At 37.7% G+C, this 22,806-nt stretch overlaps 2 protein-coding genes across 9 annotated transcripts in view; one reads left to right on the plus strand and one right to left on the minus strand.

Annotated features, from left to right (window-relative positions):
• blnk (B cell linker) overlaps positions 1–22,806 on the minus strand; it is a 221,780-nt gene that overhangs the window by 4,328 nt on the left and 194,646 nt on the right. For 4 of the 5 annotated variants that reach the window (XR_015505057.2, XR_015505058.1, XM_087277761.2 and 1 more), the window contains 16 exon segments: positions 22,112–22,244; positions 19,069–19,175; positions 18,913–18,985; positions 17,416–17,472; positions 17,302–17,327; positions 16,190–16,212; positions 15,779–15,835; positions 12,985–13,015; positions 11,557–11,602; positions 10,867–10,939; positions 9,608–9,635; positions 9,466–9,496; positions 8,541–8,631; positions 4,664–4,695; positions 4,482–4,531; positions 2,095–2,178 (listed from right to left, as the gene is read on the minus strand). Coding sequence is in view for 3 of the 5 variants with exons in the window: in XM_087277761.2 (XP_087133887.1) it covers positions 2,095–2,178; positions 4,482–4,531; positions 4,664–4,695; positions 8,541–8,631; positions 9,466–9,496; positions 9,608–9,635; positions 10,867–10,939; positions 11,557–11,602; positions 12,985–13,015; positions 15,779–15,835; positions 16,190–16,212; positions 17,302–17,327; positions 17,416–17,472; positions 18,913–18,985; positions 19,069–19,175; positions 22,112–22,244 (942 nt within the window). In the remaining 2 variants the exon portion in view is untranslated. 5 annotated transcript variants of the gene reach the window in all.
• The window catches only part of dntt (deoxynucleotidyltransferase, terminal), a 394,622-nt gene that overhangs the window by 2,575 nt on the left and 369,241 nt on the right, over positions 1–22,806 (plus strand). The gene's annotated exons all lie outside the window — the stretch shown is intronic.

Genomic DNA, 22,806 nt, shown 5'->3' on the forward strand with positions numbered 1-22,806 from the left:
CGAGACCGAGAGCCGCGCGACTTGCGCAAGCCCAATGTAGCGATTGTTTACAAGTGTAGAGTCCCGTGAAGGAGCTCCGGATGGAAAGTTTTGTTTTGTGTTTACCTCATAGTTAAAGTTGTTGCACGTCCGCCGGTTCCTGCCTCAAAATGAGTGAGTTTGAGCCACTTGTACATCCCGGAAGAGTTCAGAAAGAACAAAACAGCAGCGAAGAAACTCGACACAGAGGAACATTTACACCTCACTGCCCACTAGCGTTTTGGAAGTGTTAATGCAGACCAACAGAGACAGCAGCAGAAGTATAAATGCACAGCTACATGCGTTGCATGCGCCGTTGGTTACGCCGGTCACTTGACGCAGAAGTATAAACCAGGCTTAAGCTCGTTGGTAACGTAGAGACACTGTCAACGGAGATGAGGATGCATGTGCAGTTTTATTAAGAGTAGTCGTACAGGCAGTGGTCAAACACAGGGGCAAATGGGTACATACAGGGAAATCCAGAAGCGTTGTCAGGTCATGGGCAAATGGTCGATACAGGCGGCAGACAACGTAAACGAGAACAAGGCAAGCGTCACACACGGAAAGACTAGACTAGAAGAGCGCTTCAAAATGTTGCAGCAATGGGAGTGTCAAAGTGAGCTGTTTATATAGTCTGTGTTATCAGTACTTAAGCAGCTCCCAGCTGTGTGTGTGATCTTATGCTGCGTTCACACCAGATGCGGAACGCGCATCAAGCGCGAGTGTTTTACATGTTAAGTCAATGCAAACGCGCGAATAGACATCCAGTGGTGCGATACGTGCGAATGGCGTGGCGCCAATTGAGCGTTTTGCGCGTTTGACATGCGAATCACTCGTTCGAAAATCTGAACTTCAGCGGACATTCGCGCCGCGTTAACCAATCCGGAGCTTGCTCTTGTGGGAGTGTGATTGTGACGTATCGCCTGTTGTCGGTGTCCCAGGGGAAATCCTCCAGCAGACACCGACAAGAAGTTCATCAAACTGGGCTGGGCTCAGTCAGAAGCACCGCTGAAAACCTCCATTAGCCAGGTTCAGTTTCTGGAGGAGTTTATGAGCTCACAGAGCTGGATGCACATCTGAAAGGATGTAGTGGACTCAGACACGGCCCTAAACGTATCGACGCTGTTTATCATCCTTCATAAAGCACATAAACACTGTTATTTTCTTCATAAAATCCATGTTAGCCATTTAGCTATGAAGCTAGAGTCACGGGGCAGACAGAAGCCCCGCCCATCACGCGAATCCACGTCTGTTCTGAAGTGGGTTGGACGCGTGAATGAAGCGAGTAACCTCAAATGTTCACGCGGCTGTTTACGTGCGAATAGCGCGATTTATCCGCGCGTTCCGCGTCTGGTGTGAACACAGCATTAGGAGAGCCGGAACAGGTGTGTGTGTGTGTGGTGCATGAAAGGATTTGTAGTCCATAAGGTGACAGGATTGTAGTCCCGGTGATAATGATTAAGGAATAGAAAGATAACACATTTAGTTTGACAGAGAAAATTTCGTGCTGCAACATTTCCACGTTTTTTTTAATTCTTTCTATTTTTCATGTTTTTCTTGAATTTTTCACTTTATTAAGCTTTTATTTGATATTTTCCCCAACATAAGTGTTTCCCTAACATAACTTTCCCTGACATTTTCCCTCTGTACTTTTTTATTCGATTAGTTCCAGTTTTGTCCTTGGTTCTGACTAATCTAATGTTTATGTACAAATATATTATTATACAGCAGGGGTGGCCAGCCACCTTCCTGCAGATTTTAGTTGCTACCCATATCAAACACACCTGAACCAATTAATTAGGACGTGAACACCACATGTTAATTACTAGCAGGTGTGTTTGATATAGGTTGCAACTGAAATCTTCAGGAAAGTGGCTCTCCAGGAACAGGGTTGGCTACCCCTGTTATAAAGCATCCTACAGGAAATATTAATTAAAAAGATAAGTCTGTGAGAAGTGTACTCATTTATGCTGAGAACTACACACACACACACACACACACACACACACACACTCACGAACACATTCACACCGCTCTGTAAAAAGCATCAGTGTTATGTGTGTGAGTGTAACTTGCCTTAGCGGAGCGTATGAGAGCGTCCTCTGCTGTTTTGCGGTCACACCCGCTGGCGTACCAAACCTTTTTATACACACCAGCTTCCTGTGAGAGAGCAGAACTCTTAGACTGACAGACGCTGTAATGCATGCTGGGATCATGATAATTATAGTATTTAAAATGCAAACTGACACACACACGTTTATGCCTATGCTCATTCTCTATCAAAGCCAAACCGTATACAGTGGAAGTCAAAATGATTCACCTTCCTGTGAATTAGTTTTTGTTTTTCCCAAATATTTCCCCAATGACGTTGAACAGATTCAGGAATTTTTTACAGTATTTTCTATAATATTTGTTCTTCTGGAGAAAGTCTTATTTGTTTTATTTCAGCTAGAATAAAAGCAGTTTTTAATTGTTTTAAAGCCATTTTAAGCTCAATATTATTAGCCTCCTTATGCAATATTAGTTTTGGATTGTCACCAGAACAAACCACTGTTATACAATGACTTACCTGATTACCCTAACTTTACCCTAATTACCCTAGTGAAGCCTTTAAATGTCACTTTAAGCTGTATAGAAGTGTCTTGAAGAATATCTAGTCTAATATTATTTACTGTCATCATGACAAGGAGAAAATAAATCAGTTATTTGAAAAGAGTTATGAAAACTATGATGATTAGAAATGTGTTGGAAAAATCTGCTCTCCGTTAATGAGAAATTGGGGAATAAAATATACAGGGGGACTAATAATTAAGGAGGGCTTCTAATTCTGACTTTGCTGTATATAAATTCTGTCATAATTTACTCTTATTCAAGTGGTTGTAAACTTCTATAAGTTCCTTTCTTCTGTTGAACACAAAGGAAGATGCTTTGAGGAATGGTGGGAATAAAACAGCCGTTGACTTCCATAGTTTTTTTTTTATTTCTACTATGGAAGTCAATGGCTATTAGTTTAAGTCAGTTTATGTCGATGTACTGTATGTCTGTGTGTTTTATATATATATATATATATATATATATATATATATATATATATAGATAAATCATTTTCTTTTTTGGCATATACTAGGGCTGCGCAATATTGGAGAAATCTGATATTGTGATATTTTGTTTTGATGCAATGTACACTCTGCCACTTTATTAGGTACACCTTACTAGTACCGGATTGGACTCCTTTTGCCTTCAGAACTGCCTTAATCCTTAATTGCAGAGATTCAACAAGTTGCTGGAAATATTCCTCAGAGATTTTGCTCCATATTGTCAGGATAGCATCACACAGTTGCTGCAAATTTGTCGGCTGCACATGCATGATCCCAATCTCCCGTTCCACCACATCCCAAAGCTGCTCTATTGGATTGAGCTCTGTTGACTGTGGAGGCCATTTGAGTTCAGTGAACTCATTGTCAAGTTCAAGAAAACAGTCTGAGATGATTCAGGCTTTATGACATGCTGCGTTATCCTGCTGGAAGTAGCCATCAGAAGATGGAGACACTGTGCTCATAAAGGGATGGACATGGTCAGTAACAATACTCAGGCTGTGGGGTTGACACCATGCTCAATTGGTGCAAATGAGCCCAAAGTGTGCCAAAAAATATTGCATTTGCGCCCACAGAACTGCCGCTCACTGGATATTTCCTCTTTGTCGGAGCATTCTCTTTAAACCCTAGAGATGATTGTGCATGAAAATCCCAGTAGATCAGTAGTTTCTGAAATACTCAGAGCAGCCCGTCTGGCAGAAACAACCATGCCATGTTCAAAGTCTCTTAAATCCCCTTTCTTCCCCATTCTAATGCTCACTTTGAACTGCAGCAGATCGTCTTGACCATGCCTACATGCATTGAGTTGCTGCCATGTGACTGGCTGATTAGAAATTTGCGTTAACAAGCAGTTAAACAGGTGTACCTAATAAAGTGGCCGGTGAGTGTACATTGTGATGTAGATTTACCAGATGATTTGCATAGCTCTATTTGAAAAGATTTCCTTCATTTAGTTGTATTTGGATGATCAAGTATTTTTCTATGCAGTGCATCTGCATAAATTAGAATAAATTACAAGCAAATGTAAATAAGACTAAAAATAAAAGTGAAATAATCAGTGCATTATGGTTTTCTAAGGAGTTAAACAGTTCAAATATAGAAATTGAACAATTAAATGTAAAAAAGCATGTCATTATTCTATAAATAACTATACAAAAATGTTTAATCTTATCTTTTAATCTTTAATAAATAATTAATCCTGCAATGTGACTTTTAAGGAGACACGTATTGCAATATCGATGCTCAAGTGGTATGCTGTACGTTGCAGTCCTAATATAAACAGTTTCTGATATTCGAAAGACACTTAGACTTTTGCACAGTACGATGTCAGCAAATCCATTTAAAATGAAGTGCCAGATTTTGACTGACCTCTTCAGCATCTTTCGCTGATCTGCTTTCTGAAGGCAGCGTCCCTCTGCCTGTGAAATGACAGAATAATATTAAACAACAGCTAGGAGCAGTAAGACTTTGACTAGCCTTGTTAGAATGTCTTGATGTTTACATGGACAGACAAAATGCATCTGGATCAAATTGCGAAATGAAAGTCTTACTCTGGGAGGGAAGCTGTCGGGGCAAAGGCATCCTAAAGCAGAAAAAGAGATGAATTCTTCGGTTTATTAAATTCTGATGACTTTTGTAAGTAGGACTGTGCGGTGTAAATATAGATTGCATGATGGAATAAACAGTCTGTTGTTTCATATTGTGCTCTTGTTTATTTTGTGGTGTTGTAAAAAATATTTATGCACGCTGCATACTTGAATGAATGTACAATGCTTACATTTTGCATTTCATTTAGTATTATTTTATTTCGGGTCTGCTTATGAAAGGGTTTAATATTTTATAATCATTTCATTCATTCATTTTTATTGTCGGCTTGGTCACTTTATTAATCCTGGGTCGCCACAGTGGAATAAACCGCCAACTTATCCAGCACGTTTTTTACGCTGCGGATGCCCTTCCGGCTGCAACCCATCTCTGGAAAACATCCACACACACATTCACACACACACTAATACACTACGGACAATTTAGCCTACCCAATTCACCTGTACAGCATGTCTTTGGACTGTGGGGGAAACCGGAGCACCCGGAGGAAACCCACGCGAAGGCAGGGAGAACATGCAAACTCCACACAGAAACGCCAATTGAGCCAAGGATCGACCCAGCAACCTTCTTGCTTTGAGGCGACAACACTACCTACTGCGCCACTGCCTCGCCTATTTTAGAATCATCTTTATATTATTTTTTTTCAGCATTCTCCGTCAAACATTTGCCCCGAAGTTTTACATAAAGGGAGAGAAGTAATACATTTAGTAATAGTACATTTCTGAATGTATAGCGGGGAAATAAGGATTGAACACATTATCATGTTTTTTGCTTGAAAAAAATATTTTTAAGGAGCTGTTGACCTGGAATTGAAGCTGGTTTTGGTAAAATCCCAAACAATACAAACATGAAAATGAAACTAAAAAGATTAGAAAAATGAGTTGTGTGTAATAACAGTGAAATGACACAAGAAGAGTGCTGAAAGGCATTTAATACTTTTATATAAGGGGTTCTCAACCTATTTCACTTTGGGGCCCACTTCTTTCTCCGATCAATTTTTGAAGGCCCACCTGCCTGGTATTTTCTCTAAAATGTTTGTATGAAATGCTCATTTAAACCTTTATTTATTTCATTTAAACCAAGAAACAACAACTATATATATATATATATATATATATATATATATATATATACAGGGCTCAACAATAAGGACTGCCCGGTGGCCCAGGGCCAGCGTGAGAGACGCTTGGGACAGTAAACAGGATCATTACTGGCCCGATTGGGACAGTACTGCCTTGTCACTAACATTTAATTTGTCTGCGACTATTTGTCAATTGCGTGGATTTTAAGTTTGTGCTTTTAAGTCTTTAAACATTACCTTCTCTGTGGTGTCGTAAACACCATATTGCTTTCCGGTTCCTCTTATCTGATTTGATGTTTTGAGCATGCAATTTTTTTCCATAATCTGGTAACAACCAGTACAGAGAAGGCTATAAGAAAATGTCAGTTTCTAATGTCTTGGAAGCAGACATTTACATGTGAACAACGCGACAAAAAAAAAAAAAAGTGATGTTTTGCACAGTTTGCCGAAAATAATTTCCAGCTGTAATAAAATACCTCCACATTTCCCATACTACTCTTTTTGTTTGCATAACAATTTAATACATTTTTTTTTTAAAAGTTAAAATTTTTATAAAAAAAGTATACATTTTTAATTTTTAAAAAGTATTAAAATTGTAGATTCACAGACTTTATTTTTGACACATTATTTAAAATATGCGGCTAAAATATAGCTATTAACTTCCCATTTTTTTGGTGGGGCCAGTGAAAATTTTGGCAGGGCAAGTAAAAATCTGAACCACTGGCCCAATCAGACCAGTACAAAAAATCCTTTGAACGCAAAAAAAGCGTTGAACCCTGTATATAAATATATATATATATATATATATATATATATATATATATATATATATATATATATATATATATATATATATATATATATATATATATATATATATATATAAAGGGCTTTACATTAACACCCGCCAAATGCGGGTAGATTTCAGCTCTGGCGGGTTAGACAGACACCTCCACTAGCCACTGTGGCTGGTTGGAAATCTGCTACAAAGTATAGTTTTCTTAAAAGCAGGGTTCGAAAATAAGCATGGCCCAATACTCGTGCAAATGTGATATTAGAATCGAGAAGCAGCACGACTGACAAAAATAAATGTGTTTTTTGCAAAACAGCAAAAAAGAAGGTAAATACTGAACGAGAGGATGATCACTCACGTGCGTAGGTAATGTGATGTGATGCACACGCTTTTTAACAGTTTTATTTATATATATATATATATATACACACACATATGTATATGTATATATATATATATATATATATATATATATATATATATATATATGTATGTGTGTGTATATATATATATATATATATATATATATATATATAAATATATATATATATATATATATATATATATATATATATATATAATGTATATGTATATATATATAAATATATATATATATATATATATATATATATATATATATATATATATATATATATATATATATATAGATATATATATATATATATATATATATATATATATATATATAATGTATATGTATATATATATAAATATATATATATATATATATATATATATATATATATATATTTATATATATATATATATATATATTTATATATATAAAACATGACATTATATAGATATAATACAATATATAATATATGAGCAATATCACACGAGTAGCAGTGTGCTATTGCAATAAATCAGCACTGGTGGGAGGCTTAGCGCAACACCAGTGCTGATAAACAGCCATAGCACACTGCTACTCGTTTGATATTGTGTTTATACAACAGTTTGACGGCACAATCTTGTACATAAAAAAAAAAACTTTTATATTAGAAACTACTTTCTTCCACCATTCATTCACATTTACAGCTGACGTCAGAACAGCAGAAGCCGTTACTATTTCACCAACGTCACTTTAGAGCTAGTGTTTGAATTAATCTCTTTAGCGTAATGAGAAGCGGCGCTTCTTGTTTGTGACCCCCTTAAGGTGATGACAAAACGGCAAATTTTGCTCACATTTTAAGATTATAAGGCTGAACGTGACATGAAATGCCCTCCGTCTACAGGGATTTCTCACCAGACTGCTGTTGTGTTTGCGATAAGGAGGGACGAGGCTTAATCCAGCTTCTTATTCGCAGCTTCTTATTGAGTCTATCCGGTCCACCTTAAAAACCACGAGGCTTCCTCCTGCTTTTTAATTCGCACTCAAGAGAGCACTGAGCAAGGGCTTATTGTGCGGTTCTAGCACCATCTTGTGGATAGACAACGTCAACCGCCGCCGACGAGCTCTCAGAAATTGTAAATATTTTAAAATAGGCACTATTCTTACAAATAAACTGCATAGTTGCAATCTGAACAACTACATTCTCCACTAACAAAGCCTCAAAGTACATTTTGTTGTCAAACAGCAGTAATATTTGTCAAACTGTAGCCTGCTTGTTGCTTGCTGTATGTGGGCGGAGTAATACACAAAGGTGAAGGGTGTAGAGGCCTTTGTGTGATGTTAATGGCAAAATATTGCGCGGCTATCAGCCAATCAGATTTAAGAACCAGACAGAACTGTTGTATAAATGTATATATGTATTTTTTGCTTTTAAACAACACAGATATTAGAAAACTTACTAGAATTAATAATTATCTTCAACTCTACTTTTAAAATTAGTATTTAAGTTTAATGTGATAATGCATTATGTGATTTCTTTAGTAATTTCGGATATTTGTCAAATCTTTTGTTTTGATACATAAGATGTTTTTTTACTTGGCTCGATGGAATCCTGTTGGCGGCGGGGTCGATGTGGTTCTCGGTGGACTTCGTGCTGTAATAACTGGCGCCGTTTTATTCGAAGAAGCTGTAACAGATCACATGAACATTATAATAATAATAGCTTAAGATTGTGTAAAGGAGGAAATTCATGAAGCCTTCACATGCAAGTCAAAATAGCATACTATCATACTAGCACTGAAAAAAATGATTCAAAGATGATTCCTTGGATTTACTCAATTTTTTTAACGTCAGGTGGTTGTAAACAATTTATTTTGGCTGAATTTAAACAATTTAGCTTTTTATCCTAATTAATATCCACACTGTTCAGACTGCATTGTATAAAGGAAGTTCTTTTTGTAGAAATGCATATAGTACTCCTACTATATTTGTCCTATTTTTGGAATATGCTAATGGAGTTTACTTCTGCATAAGTCGGACCAAATCTGTCGTAGATGCTATTTGTGAAGTATGCTTATTTTTTGCATGCATGGAGCTGCCAATTTCATACTTTGTGTTTATTCGTATTAGTTTTGTTTCTTATCTTACGCTCTGTCTCTTTATCCTGTTATCCTGTTAGCTGCTATCATTATTTGTAGTCTCCACCCTCTTCTTATTTTCTATCTTTTTATTATGTTTCCTTTCACATACAGCTGAAGTCTGTATTGTTAGCCCCCTGAATATTTTTTCCCCAGTTTCTGTTTAACGGAGAGCAGATTTCTTCAACACATTTCTAATCATAATAGTTTTAATAACTCTTCTCTAATTGCTGATTTATTTTCTCTTTGCCATGATGACAGCACATAATATTAGACTAGATATTCTTCAATACACTAGTATTCAGCTTAAAGTGACATTTTAAAGGCTTAATTGTAGGGTAATTAGTAGGAATGTGAAAGATTCATAATGAAATGGAGCTTACCGTCACTGTTTTTGCGAGGAATGCTTGGTCTCTGCAATAATAGGAAGTATTTTCAATTAATATTTTGATTTGACATTAGTGTAGTGCAGGAACATTTTTAAAAATACATTTTTAAAATAAATTAAATGAGGAATTTACTTACCGATATCGAAGCAGGGTTTGTTTTTTTCCTAAAACAACAACAGCGATGAACTGTTAAATTCCTTTGACTCTGATATATATTCTGTATATTGTACAGACAGTGCTGTGCATATATGGGTTCATCTCTTATAGATCTCTATTTTATATTCATATTTTTGCTACAGGATGTTTTACAATAATACATTTGTGCTTATACATTAGATTAGTCAAATCTAACAAAATAACTGAAGATCACAGTACACAAATTAGCAAAGCCAGAGTAATATATTGGGGAAAAAACATTAAATAAAATGTTTATAAATAGGAAAAATAAAGACAAAAATAAAATAATCTAATTTTTTTTTTAATTTTGTAATTTGTATTTTTTTTGCAATAATTAATTTGAATTTAAGCATATTATTTTTGTATTCCTGAAGACATTCGGTGAAAACTGTTATTTTAATAAATGTAACTGTTTAATAAAACAGTTTGTTTAAATGCACTGAAATATATTGCCTATATATATGAGAAATGGATAAAAATATTTTATTCAAAGGAGGATTTACTCATTTATGCTGAGCTTTGTATTTGTGTATATATGTATATGTTTATATGTATATGTGTGTATGTGTGTATATGTACGTGTGTGTGTATGTATGCGTGTGTATGTGTGTGTTTGTGTGTGTGTGTGTGTGTGTGTGTGTGTGTGTGTGTGTGTGTATACATACACATATATATACATGTATACATATATATGTATACTTATACATATATATGTATAAGTGTGTAATATATACACACACACAAACAACTTTTTCCGATAAGGGATTTTTCACAGTATTTCCTATAATATTTTTTCTTCTGGAGAAAGTTTTATTTGTTTTATTTTGGCTATGATAAATGCAGTTTTTAATTGTTTTAAAGCTCAATATTATTAGCCCTCTTAAGCAATATTAGTTTTGGATTGTCACCAGAACAAACCACTGTTATACAATGACTTGCCTGATCACCCTAAGTTTACCCTGATTAACCTAGTTAAGCCTTTAAATGTCACTTTAAGCTGTATAGAAGGGTCTTGAAGAATATCAGGTCTAATATTATGTGCTGTCATCATGGCAAAGAGAAAAGAAATTAGAAATGAGTTATTAAAATTATTATGATTTGAAATGTGTTGAAGAAATCTGCTCTCCGTTAAACAGAAATTGGGGAAAAAATTAAGGGCTAATAATTCTGACTTCAACTGTATATGTTAAATGTTAGTTACTGGTTTACAGCTCTTACAGATCTCGAGGTCGAGGTGTTGGTATTGATGGTCTTCTGGTCTCCGTGTTCTCCTCTGGGTTTTCATTTACACCTGATATAAATCAGACAAGCATTCATTTGGTTGGTTATACATGTGCTGTATCCAAAATCGCTCCCTATACCCTCATTCACTGTTGCCTACATTGAAATTCCTACAAGGAGTACATTGATTCCTTGGATTCAAAAAATTTGTTTAAGTGGTTGTAAATAAATTCAGCCCAAGTAAGTTATTTACCACCACTTAACAAACAAATTAAGTTGGACATTACTAAATTGAATTTGTTTAAATGCAACACATCTAAAATGCTGGCAACAATTTAGCAGAAATCATATATTTTAATGTACATTAGTCCACTAATATAGTCTAGTTAAAGAGCACCTATGATGCAAAATCAAATTTTTTAAGCTGTTTAGACAACTGGGTATAGTATATATAACCAGATGCATCCGATTTTTAACTTCTTGTTCAGACCCTGTGATGGTCATTTAACCCTCAGTAGTGAGCTGTCTGCTAGTAATCAAACGAAAACTTTTGAGGTCAGTCATAAATACAAACGGAACTATATGAGCACTATTTGAGAGTGTAGAGAGCGATTTCAGATACAGCCTTGGATATAGTTTTTTGTATTTTCTGCATTTGTTTGTTCAGGTTTAGTGTGTAATACTCACTTTCATCTGTGTCACACACTTCATACTCGTCCTCTGATTCAGGTTTCTTTCAGACACAATAAAACAAAAACATCACTGTAAAAGAGATCTGTTAATGAACCCTGTCTGTGTTTTAGTGTGTGCTTTGCGATGGTGAATTGCGTTATGCAATGTTGATCTCTGCTCTGTTGACTTTTGATTTGACTTTTATTGACATTTTAGTTGTTTAAAATATTATTAGAAATAATATTTAGTGAAATAAGTCTGTAAAATAGCAGAAAATGTACTGCCGGTTTATTACAGGGTTTCTGTAATGCAATATACAACACAAACCCAAACTATACAGCACTGTAAACTATTACACATGTCAATAAAAGTCACTTTTTACAACTTTTCAAGGTTAGAGTTGTTGGAAGAGAGCTCCAGATCCCATAAAGCAATTCAAAAGCAGGAAAAAATTAACAAATAAAAACATGAAGCACAAAATACACAAAACTCAGTACAATTGTCCAGAGGTTATGCAAAGGTAAATTATAAAAATCAAATAAAAAAACACCAATACAAGTTCACTTTCAACTTGCGTGTGCACATCCATTTGCTTATTTATATTTCAATCAAATATACAACCACACAGTGCATATAGAGGACAAAATGTGATTCATTCATTCATTTTCTTTTTTAGCTTCCCTTTATTTAGCTTTTCTTTTAGTCCCTTTATTAATCTGGGGTCGCCATAGCGGAGTGAACCGCCAACTTATCCAGCATATGTTTTACACAGCGGATGCCCTTCCAGCTGCAACCCATCACTGGGATAACACACACACATACACTCATACACTACGGACAACTTAGCCTACCCAATTCACCTGTACTGCATGTGTTTGGACTGTGGGGGAAACCGGAGCACCCGGAAGAAACCCACATGAACGCAGGGAAAACATTCAAACTCCACACAGAAATGCCAACTGACCCAGCTGAGACTCGAACCAGTGGCCTTCTTGCTGTGAGGTTTCTGCACTACCTACTGTGCCACCGCGACGCCCACAAAATGTGATATAATTGGTTAAAACAAGTATAAATTCTACATTACAACCTAAAACAAAATAAAAATGTTTCTAGTATTTTGCTGCAGTGGAAGTTCTCGCATATTACTATTATTATTTTTAATAATTGATTTTAAATGATTATAAGTGATAAATAAATAGGTAGTATATCTATATGATTTATCATATTTGTAATTTTTCAATGCTTTTTAAGAAATGTATTAAAAGTAACAAGCTTTAATAACATAAAATGTAATATTAAAAACTAGCTAGACATGTCTTGAATATATTATCTAAAGCCAGGGCAAATTAGATAATTGGTTAAAAAAAACAACTTAAAAATTAATATAGTTATGTAATATAAATAAGTTCTGGCGTATTATATTAAGGACTCATAGATACTCACTGTAGTTATTGTTGGTCTTCTGGTCTGCTGTCTGTACAAATACAAAGCAGATGCATTTCATTAGTGCATGTTTTTTTTGAGTACACGTATGTGACATTTTACATGAAGGATTATAAGAGAACCAAAATGCAACACAAATGTAACTAAGGGCGCACTCACACTATTGCTGCGTCCCAAATGGCACGCTATACACTCTGCACTCATGCACCATGTACTTATGCACTTACACACTCAACAGGATAGTATATGTATGTAGTGTCGTCCCAAATGGCACACTGTTTTTTTACTAAGCGGAAATTCAAACCGTTTCCCTGATGACGTTTGACGGTCGCCAAATCAGTGAAATAAACGACCGAATTATCAAATAATACCTGCCGCGACTATTGCAGCATTCACCATCGGGAGGCGCTATAATCACTCTCGTAGGAGAATTTTGCTTTCACCATCCAAAATAAAGTTATTCAACATGTGCGTCTGATAGCTCCGCCCCTTCCGCTATGTAAGCAAACCTGTGGTCGTTGAGTGTGTGAAGTGTCCATCATTACACACTTCATTTTAGTGGCTGAATGAGTGCATCATCCGAGTAATTAAAGTGCACTTTACACTATTTAACTACAAAATGGCGTAGAATAGTGCATAAGTATGCGATTTGGGACGCAGCTTATGCCACAGGTGTCAAACTCAGTTCCTCGAGGGCCGCAGCTCTGCACAGTTTAGTTCCAACCCTAATTAAACACACCTGATCAAACTAATTGAGTCCTTCAGGCTTGTTTGAAACCTACAGGTAAGTGTGTTGGAGCAGGGTTGGAACTAAACTGTGCAGGGCTGCGGCCCTCCAGGAATTGAGTTTGACACCCCTGCACTATGCTATCCGAACCCAGGCCCGTTTCCCGGATCGTTTGAGAAGTATGAGTGCACTGAATCGGGCTTAGGCACGGTTCACTTGGCCGGCCCTGGCCCGGTTGGAAGAGGTGTGCCAGTTCACTTGGGCTTTGGCGCGGTACGCTTGTGTGTGAGTGCAAAATGCACCTAAGCCCTAAACTGAAAGCGAGACGTGACTTTTAAGGGGTTGTTTCATATGGATTTATTAATTATTCTTACTGTTCAATGAACATAAACTGTCGTAGTTTATTAAAGACGCAAAACCCCTCACTGCACGACAGCTGCGCCTTTAGCAGACCTTTATGAGAGCTTTATGACTGTTTATAAGCGTCAAAAGTGGCTGATCTGTTCGGCGAAATATTTGACTCTGTATCACCTCATGCCAAACGACTAAAACAATATAACTAGAGAAATCTCCACTAAGCTGACGAGAGCTTTAACTGAACAGAGCAGCATCGATGACGTAAGCGTGCCCAGGCCTGAATGTAATGTGAGTGCGGGTTGTCTGGGGAGACGGGAGAGGGGGCAAGTGTGCTTTGGCCCGGTTCAAGGCTGGTTTATACTTCTGCATCAAGTGACCTTCGTAACCCACGGCGCATGCAACGCGCATAGCTGTGCATTTATACTTCTGCGCGCTGTCTCTGTTGGTCTGCATTACACTTCCGAAACAGTAGTTGGCAGTGAGGTGTAAATGTTCCTCTGTGTCGAGTTTCTTCTCTGCTGTTTTGCTTTTCCTGAACACTTCCTGGATGTACAAGTGGCTCAAACTTGCTCATTTTGAGGCAGGAACCGGCGGACGTGCAACAACTTTAACTATGAGGTAAAGACAGAACAAAACTTTCCATCCGGAGCTCCTTCACGGGACTCCACACTTGTAAACAATCGCTACATTGGGTTCGCGCCATTCGCGCGGCTCTCGGTCCCGCCTCGACTCGTCAGCGCTACCAAGCCGACCAATCACAGAGCTTGTGCTACGCGTCGTTGCGACGTATAGTTACATTTTTTGAGAGGTGCACGTCAGCGACACTGACGGCCACGGCGAAGGGCTATGCGTCAGCGCTGTAGCATACGCGTGCGCTTGACGCAGAAGTATAAATCAGCCTTAAGGGTGTACTCGGGCTATCGGAACTGTGCCCAGGCACATTTGACCCCCATTTCCCAGTTCGTTTGACAAGTATGAGTACTTCAAATTGGGCCTAGGTCCAGTTCAATTGGCCGGCCCTTCCCCGATTAGAGGAGGTGTGCCTTAGCGCGGTCTGGTTTGGCTTTGGCGCTATGCTTGTAGTGCGAGTGCAAAACTGAAGACGCAACATCACTTTTAGTGATAGGGACTGTTTCATATGGATTTATTAATCATTCTTACTGTTCAGTGAATGCACAGTGTCGTAGGTTATAAAAGACGCAAACCCCTTACTGCACGTCAGTTGCACCTTCAGCAAACCTCCTAATTCCTGCAGCACGAGAGCTTTATGATCATTTATGAGCGTCAAAATGCTGGATCTGTTCAGCAAAAGATTTCACTGCATATCAAAGACTTAAAATAATACACAACGATATAACTAAAGTAATGTGCTGAGTGAGAGCACTTCTGTTAAACTGAACAGTCGCATCATCGATGACTTAAGTGTGCAGCGGCTCGGAATGTAAAATACAGTGTGAGTGCGGGCCGAGGAGGAGAGTGGACAGGGGACAATTGTGCCTGGGAACAGTTTAAGACAGCCGTGCCTAGTATGAGTGCCCTAAGTAATGCAATTAGCTTTTTGGGGAGCTCAATATTGTAATGCATTACATTCAAAAGTAACTTTCCCCAACACCGGTCAAGACAGTCAGGTATTGTGAATTGCTTACACAGTCCTAAAAGCTAATCTGGATGTTTTGTAGTGGTCATGAGGTAATGATGCTTGTGTAATACCGTGGACTGGCTTTAGGAGGCGCCATCTGTGTGTTGGGCTGTAGAGTTGTGGGACTCCTGTAGATCAGAAAACATCATTTATTTATATATGGATGCAGGACTTAAACAGAACAGGGAAGCAGGTGCTGTTTCTCTCCCTAACTAAAGACATGAGGAAGTGCAGGGCTGAGTAACCTAAAAAGGGCAAACACACAGCAGATAACCAAATGTAGAGTGTTTAGGTGGGAGCTGGTTGTGTCCTGTTCTAATTGTAGCATACATACATTTGTTTTATTATGAGTACATGATGCTGTTTATGTAATCACTGCAATAATTGCTTTATTACTGTTCTTAAAGTAGGCTATTTAGTAGGCTAAGATTTGTAATATAAATAAAATACAAAAAAGATGGCTTATTTTGAAGTGGTTTTACCTTTTCTTAGATTCAGAATTCTCCTGAAATTGAACACAAACATGTATTTAGGACCATGCAAACAACCACCACAATCAGCGTGACTACGATAACAAAAATCATTATAAAGAGTTACAATCAATCCGCGTAAATAGGGAATATATTTAAATAATTTGTCATATTTGTAATAACTTTCAATGCTTTTTAATAAATGTATTAATAATATCTAGCTTTAATAACTTTACATGTAACTTTGAATAACAAGCTAGACAGGTCTTGAATATATTAGGGGTGATACAGTTGAAAGCAGAAGTTTACACACACTCTAAAAAAGGAGCATAACCATTTTTTAAAAATGTCTGATGGTAAATCATACTAAACGTTTACTATTTTAGGTCTGTTAGCATTACCTAATTGATTTACATTTGCTAAATGCTTGAAAAATTTGAGAATTTGTTTTGTTGAGTTTTTATTTATTCATTTCTCGTTAGTCAAGTTTACACACATTTCCTTGATATTTGTTTAGCTTTGCTTTTAAACTGTTTAACTTTGGTCAAATGTTTTGGATCTCCTTCCACAAGCTTCTCGCAGTAGTTTGCAGGAATTTTAGCCAATTCCTTTTGACAGAATCGGTGTAACTGAGTCAGATTTGTAGGCTGTCTTGCTCGCACAAGCTTTTTCAACACAGTTTTTCTATAGGATTGAGATCAGGGCTTTGTGATGGCCACTCCAAAATATTCACTCTGTTGTCCTTAAAGCACATTTAAACTAATTTGGCAGTATGCTTAGGGTCATGGTCTGTTTGTGAGACCCATTTGTGGCCAAGTTTTAATTTCCTGGCTGATGTCTTGAGATGTTGCTTCAGTATTTCTCCATAATCTTCTCTTCGTTTAAGTAAACGGGAGCTAATAATTCAGGGGGCTATTAATTCTGACTTCAACTGAATGTGATGTAGGGCTTATTTTTATTAATATTGTTTGTGTCTAGCACTTTGGGCAACGTTGTGTTTTAAAAAATGTGCTAGCTAACTAACTAACTGATTAGCTAACTAACATAATTTAAAATGCAGGCAGATTAATGTTTTTAATTTTATTTTGCAATGGATAAGTACATTAGTGTTGATTAAAGCTCACCTTCATGTCAGGAATCTCATAGAAATCTGAAAAGCAGAATTAGAGCACAGTCAATCAATATTTGATCTCTGAAATCTTCTGAAACTGCTGGAGATAATGTGCAGAATCTCTCACCGGGACTATTTGCATGAGCAGAAACACAGGGTTTGACTCCTCTGTTCACCACCGGCTCTGTAAATAGACATTATGCATCATTAGTATTTTCTCTAATGTTTACAAACGTAACTTTTCAAGGCATGTAAAAGTACACACTTTAATCGCAATTTAATAGGATTTTTAAAAATTGCTTATTGAAAATTTAATTGAAGCAGACTTCAAAATGTGTGTACATATTTTTTTTTTGGAGGACCAAAAACTAGATATTACAAGATATTTTTCAAGATACTAGTATTCAGCTTAAAGTGACATTTAAAAGCTTAACTAGGGTAAAGTTAAGGTAATTAGGCAAGTTATTATTATTAAGTATAACAGTGGTTTGTTCTGGAGACAATCCAAAAACGGATATTGCTTGTAACGGCGGGGAGTGACGCACACAACTGGGGTAAGATCCAAATGCAAGTTTATTCTTAGTAAGGCAAGCAATGGTCAATACAGGTGCAAACGGGCATGTGCAGGCAATCCAGAATCGTAGTCAATAAACAGGCTATAGGTCGTAAGGCAGGCGGCTAAACAGGAGAACAAGTATAATCTAGGCTAGGGTTTAAACACGGAGATACAAGACAGGGAAAACGCAGTGTAGTGTCATCACAGTGTAGTGTCATCACAGGATAAACAAGACTCGGCAGTGAGAAAGGGTGAATGAGTGGTTTATGTAGTGAATGCAATCAGTCTTTGATAGTCCTCAGGTGTTGCGAGTGTAATCCAGTCTAGATGAGTGAGCATGGGTGTCTGGGCGAAGTGCATGTCTGAATATGTAGTCCAGGAAAAGGCGGAAGTGTAGTCCATGGTTATTGCGTGGGAACCAGCGATCTATGGAGAACGATCGCTGGTTATCGTGACACTGCTTAAGGGGGCTAATAATATTGACCTTAAAATGGCTTTAAAACAATTTAAACAGCTTTTATTCTGCTTTCTGAAAATGATGAGCTTTTAATTAAGCCCAAATTCTGCTTTTTTTCTCTCGCCGAAATAAAACAAATAAGACTTTCTCCAGAAGAAAAAATATTAGAGAAAATACTGTAAAAAAATTTGGAAAACTTTTGGAAAAAATTTCAAAAGAAAATGATAATAATTGGTTGACCTGCTGTCGCTTTACAGCAAGAAATTCGCTGGTTTCAGCCTCGGCCGGATCAGTTGGCATTTTTGTGTTGAGTTTGCATGTTCTCCCAGTGTTCGCGTTGGTTTTCTCCGGGTGCTCCGGTTTCCCCCACAGTCCAAAGACATGCAGTACAGGTGAATTGGGTAGGCTAAATTGTCCGTAGTGTATGAGTATGTATGGATGTTCCCAGAGATGGGTTGCAGCTAGGAGGGCATCAGCTGCATAAAACATATGCTGGATGAGTTGGTGGTTCATTCCGCTGTGACGACCCTGGATTAATAAAGGGACTAAGCCGACAATAAAATAAATGAATGAATAATAATAACTTTTGACTTCAGCTGTGCACGTCTTACTTGTCAGTGTTCTCTCCGTGGGGTCGATGTAATTATCGTCCTCCACTTGGTCTTCTGGCTCGATGTAGTCGTCCTGGACAGACAGAGTGTTGTTTGTTGTGTGTTTGTGGTTTTGCTGGGTTGTGAATATAAGGGTCAGTGCTGAGCTGTTTTTACCTCGTCCTCCTCCACTGCTAGCCTGCGCTGGGTTGTTTGCTGGGTTGTGTGTCTGTGTTGAGGATATAAAGGTTGGTTGGGTTTTGGCGCTCGACCACGACAGCTGTCTGATGCAGAAAAAAACACATACACATCTACTTTCACATCATTGCTAAACACAGCTTTACTTTTGTACAGATTAACCTTTCAGGGATCTGTTTTAACAATCTAGTCTAAAGCGCAGGGCGCAAAAGCATTAAGAACGTGTCCGAATCCACTTTTACTATTTTAATGATGGATAAATGCGCTCTGCACCCCGGCGCATGGTCTAACAGGGTTGTGCTTATTCTCTTAATATTCTCTTAAGTCTCATCTCTCATTCCCTATAAGAGCCAGTTGTGTCGCTCCATGGTGCATTTGCTGTTTACAAGGCGGACTTTGTAAGAGGAAAAAACTGAACGCTTCACTAGCGAGAAAACAGTTAAACAGAGCATCTGCAGCGCGAGGATAAAGAACGAGCCTCCTCCATTCAGCCTCTTTACTTTCACTTTACTTTACTTTTAGGGTGTTTTCACAATTGATTCAGTTGTCTAGACCGTACCCAAGTTCGATTGTCCCCCCCCCCTTGCCACCTTCTCGGTTGGTTTGTGGTTTGTGTTTTTCTTTCTGAACCCAGGGACGCTTGCATCATCAGGCTGCTGTTGTGTGTACGGCTGTTGCTAGGGGAAGGACACGGAAGCAAAGTGCCAAAATGGAAAGACTTCTGCACATCATGGTCTTTCTGCTTTTACTGAATGTTTTAGTTAGGGACTTACAGAAAGCGACTCGTGTCTATCTGCCTCAAAAATATTATAAACATTCAGGGCATAACTACATGTGTGCAGAAGCTGTTTTTTGGAGAAGACAAGCAGACATTATCACTAGAGCTGTGAACCTACACTAGTCTCACGGTTCAGTTCGGTTATGATTATCATGCCATCGATTCAGTTCAATTCGATATTTCGGTGCATCACGGTGCACTGACGATGCTTTTTTATTTTCTTCACAGCAGCAGCTCTTGTATTAAAATGTATGAATATATTTATATTTATATAGGCTATTATTTGTAATACAATTGTGTCATTTAATACAAACAGTCAGATATATAAACTGTAGCTTTCAAAAAAACGAGCATTAAGCAAATAATATAAACAAATATAAATATCCAGCTCAATTTCTGATCCTTGTCTAGTTCTCTTACACCTCTTTGATTGGTCACACCCTCAACAAAAACGGTTGCGATTGGCTCTTGCGCGCTGCACTCTTCAGATGAATGATAAGCGGCAGGCGGCAGCGGCGATCTCACAGCTGATCTATGATAGACACGGTGGAGAAAACTCTGCAGACACGCGTCGTTTCTGTATCCAAAAGTAACGCTGTAAAACAGCCGAGAGGAGAAGAAAAGCCACGCCAGCAGGTCAAATGGGCCACTGTGTGTGTGTGAGAAAGAGAGAGAGACGGAGGCAGAGCGAGCGAGAGAGAGAGAGAGAAAGCGAGAGAGAGATGGGGTAGGCTACTTTCATTCTCAAACACACACAGTGAAATTGTGCACAGTTCATGAGTAGTAAGTAGTTAGAGCGTTGTAAATACTCGCGATCGTCTCGCTCGCGACAGAGCGCATATGAGGTAAATGACGTCAGTAATAACCGGTTATGATTATTACTGAACCGATACCGAATTGTCCGCGTCTGCATCGCGGTGCATTGAAGAAACGATTAATTTTGACACCCCTAATTATCACTGTGATTGCCCTGGCTCAGTCCCACTTGTCACCAAGGTACAATATGTGACACACACACACACACACACACACACACACACACACACACGCTTGATTGAACTCTATGAAAACGATAGTTTTTTGGACAGTTGGCGGTTCACTTCTGTAGTTTGGTATGATTGCATTCATACCATAAGTAAATCGGACCAGAATTTGCATGAGCCGTACCTCAGACCACATCTTACAGATGGACTCTGGTATGGTTCACAGGTTCAGAAGACGCGTTCACATTAGCTAAACGCACTGTACTCTGACATCAAATGAACCCAGGTGCGGACCTAAAGTGCTAGTGTGAAAGCAGCTTTACTCTTTAGTCCTTTACTTTGGTGGAGTGAGGAAACGGTGGAAACTCTCTCCACTGAACACATCCATTAGCCCACATGTTTAATTTCCTTTGTTAAGCACAAAGATTTGTGTCTAAACTTTTTTTAAATTCAGTTCTGATCTCCAGCAAAGGAATAAATGAACAATAATAATGAAGTGTGGTCAGAAAACTGAGCTATATCCAAACACACGTCCTGTTCTTATCCACATATGCTGATGCAGACGTCTCCAAAACCCCACAGCTGCACACATCTACACTTGTGTTTATTAAAACAAATATAAATCTGCATATAATCAATAATACAGCTGATAATAATCACATTATACAGATGCAGATTGTCATGAATGAACTGAAGAAGCCCCCCGAGGTGGAGAAGGCATGGAGGCAGTGCTGTTTATATTGATGTAGGAAATCATCATTTCTGGATCATTTTAATGCTTTAATTGTTTTCATCTGTAAAGATATTTGTGTCTTGCTGTTCATCCTGTGTGTGTTCAGCAGTGTGTAAGTGTTTGGACCTGCATAGCAGCTTTTAGTTGGTCAATGGCGCTTTACAATGCTGCTTAACACGCCTCCTTTATAGACCAGCACACCCATGAGTCCACTAAGTGGCGCAAATAGATTTGCTGTGTAAACAACATTGCACAAAACCTAAAAGTTAGTATTGTGCTAGTCTGAAAATAGCAACAAATTGTGCCAAACACTCCCTGCACCGGGTGTATTATAGCGCCCCAGATCTTAAACGCTGCGATTTAATAATGTAACTACAGCAGAAGTGCTTAAACTGGCTGAATGAAAACTAAAAGTCTCCCTGCACAAACCCTATTCAAAAGTATAAATTAAATCAAATAAAAACATGAAGCAAAATATGGAAAACTGCTGTTCTACACAGAGTTGAGTGTAGTTTGAGTGCGACTCACCCACATATTCTCCTCTGGGGTTTGTGATGGACGGACACACAGTGAAGGGCTTCATATTGTGGGCTTCAGATCTGGGCGGAGGCTCGTAACTGTCGTCATGATCGCCCTGCGGGTCCTCATACGTGTCGCTGTCCTGGAATATTCCACAAGTGTAACACGTTTGTTTTTATATTGCTGTGTGCTACAATATAAATTAAAATTTCGATATGTTTTTTGTATTTGTAGTGGTCTTTTGCTGGATAAGTTCTTTTCCGTGAGCATTTGAGTGTATAGCCAAATTAGAGTGATCATACGTCCTATCTGTCACACACATATCCTTTTTTTGGCACTTGAAAAAATTGTCCCACTTATTATACACCTGCTTGCCACAGATTATGAAAACTAGACAAAATATTGTTCTGAGCTGTAATAGTTAATTAATTCTTTAAAAGCAAAGCTGACTGAAATGAGAACCACAGAATGAGGTATCCAGTAGAGATCTGCGCGGGACTAAATTTGTGTGTGTGTGTGTGTGTGTGTGTGTGTGTGTGTGTGCGTGTGTGTATATATGTATGTATATATGTGTATATATATATATATATATATATATATATATATATATATATATATATATATATATATATACAGTGAGAGTAAAAAGTATTTGATCCCTTGCTGATTTTGTTGGTTTGCCCACTAATAAAGACATGATCATT

This window comes from Danio rerio, chromosome 13 (assembly GCF_052040795.2).
Source record: "Danio rerio strain M-AB ecotype USA chromosome 13, GRCz13ab, whole genome shotgun sequence".
Lineage (NCBI taxonomy): Eukaryota > Metazoa > Chordata > Actinopteri > Cypriniformes > Danionidae > Danio > Danio rerio.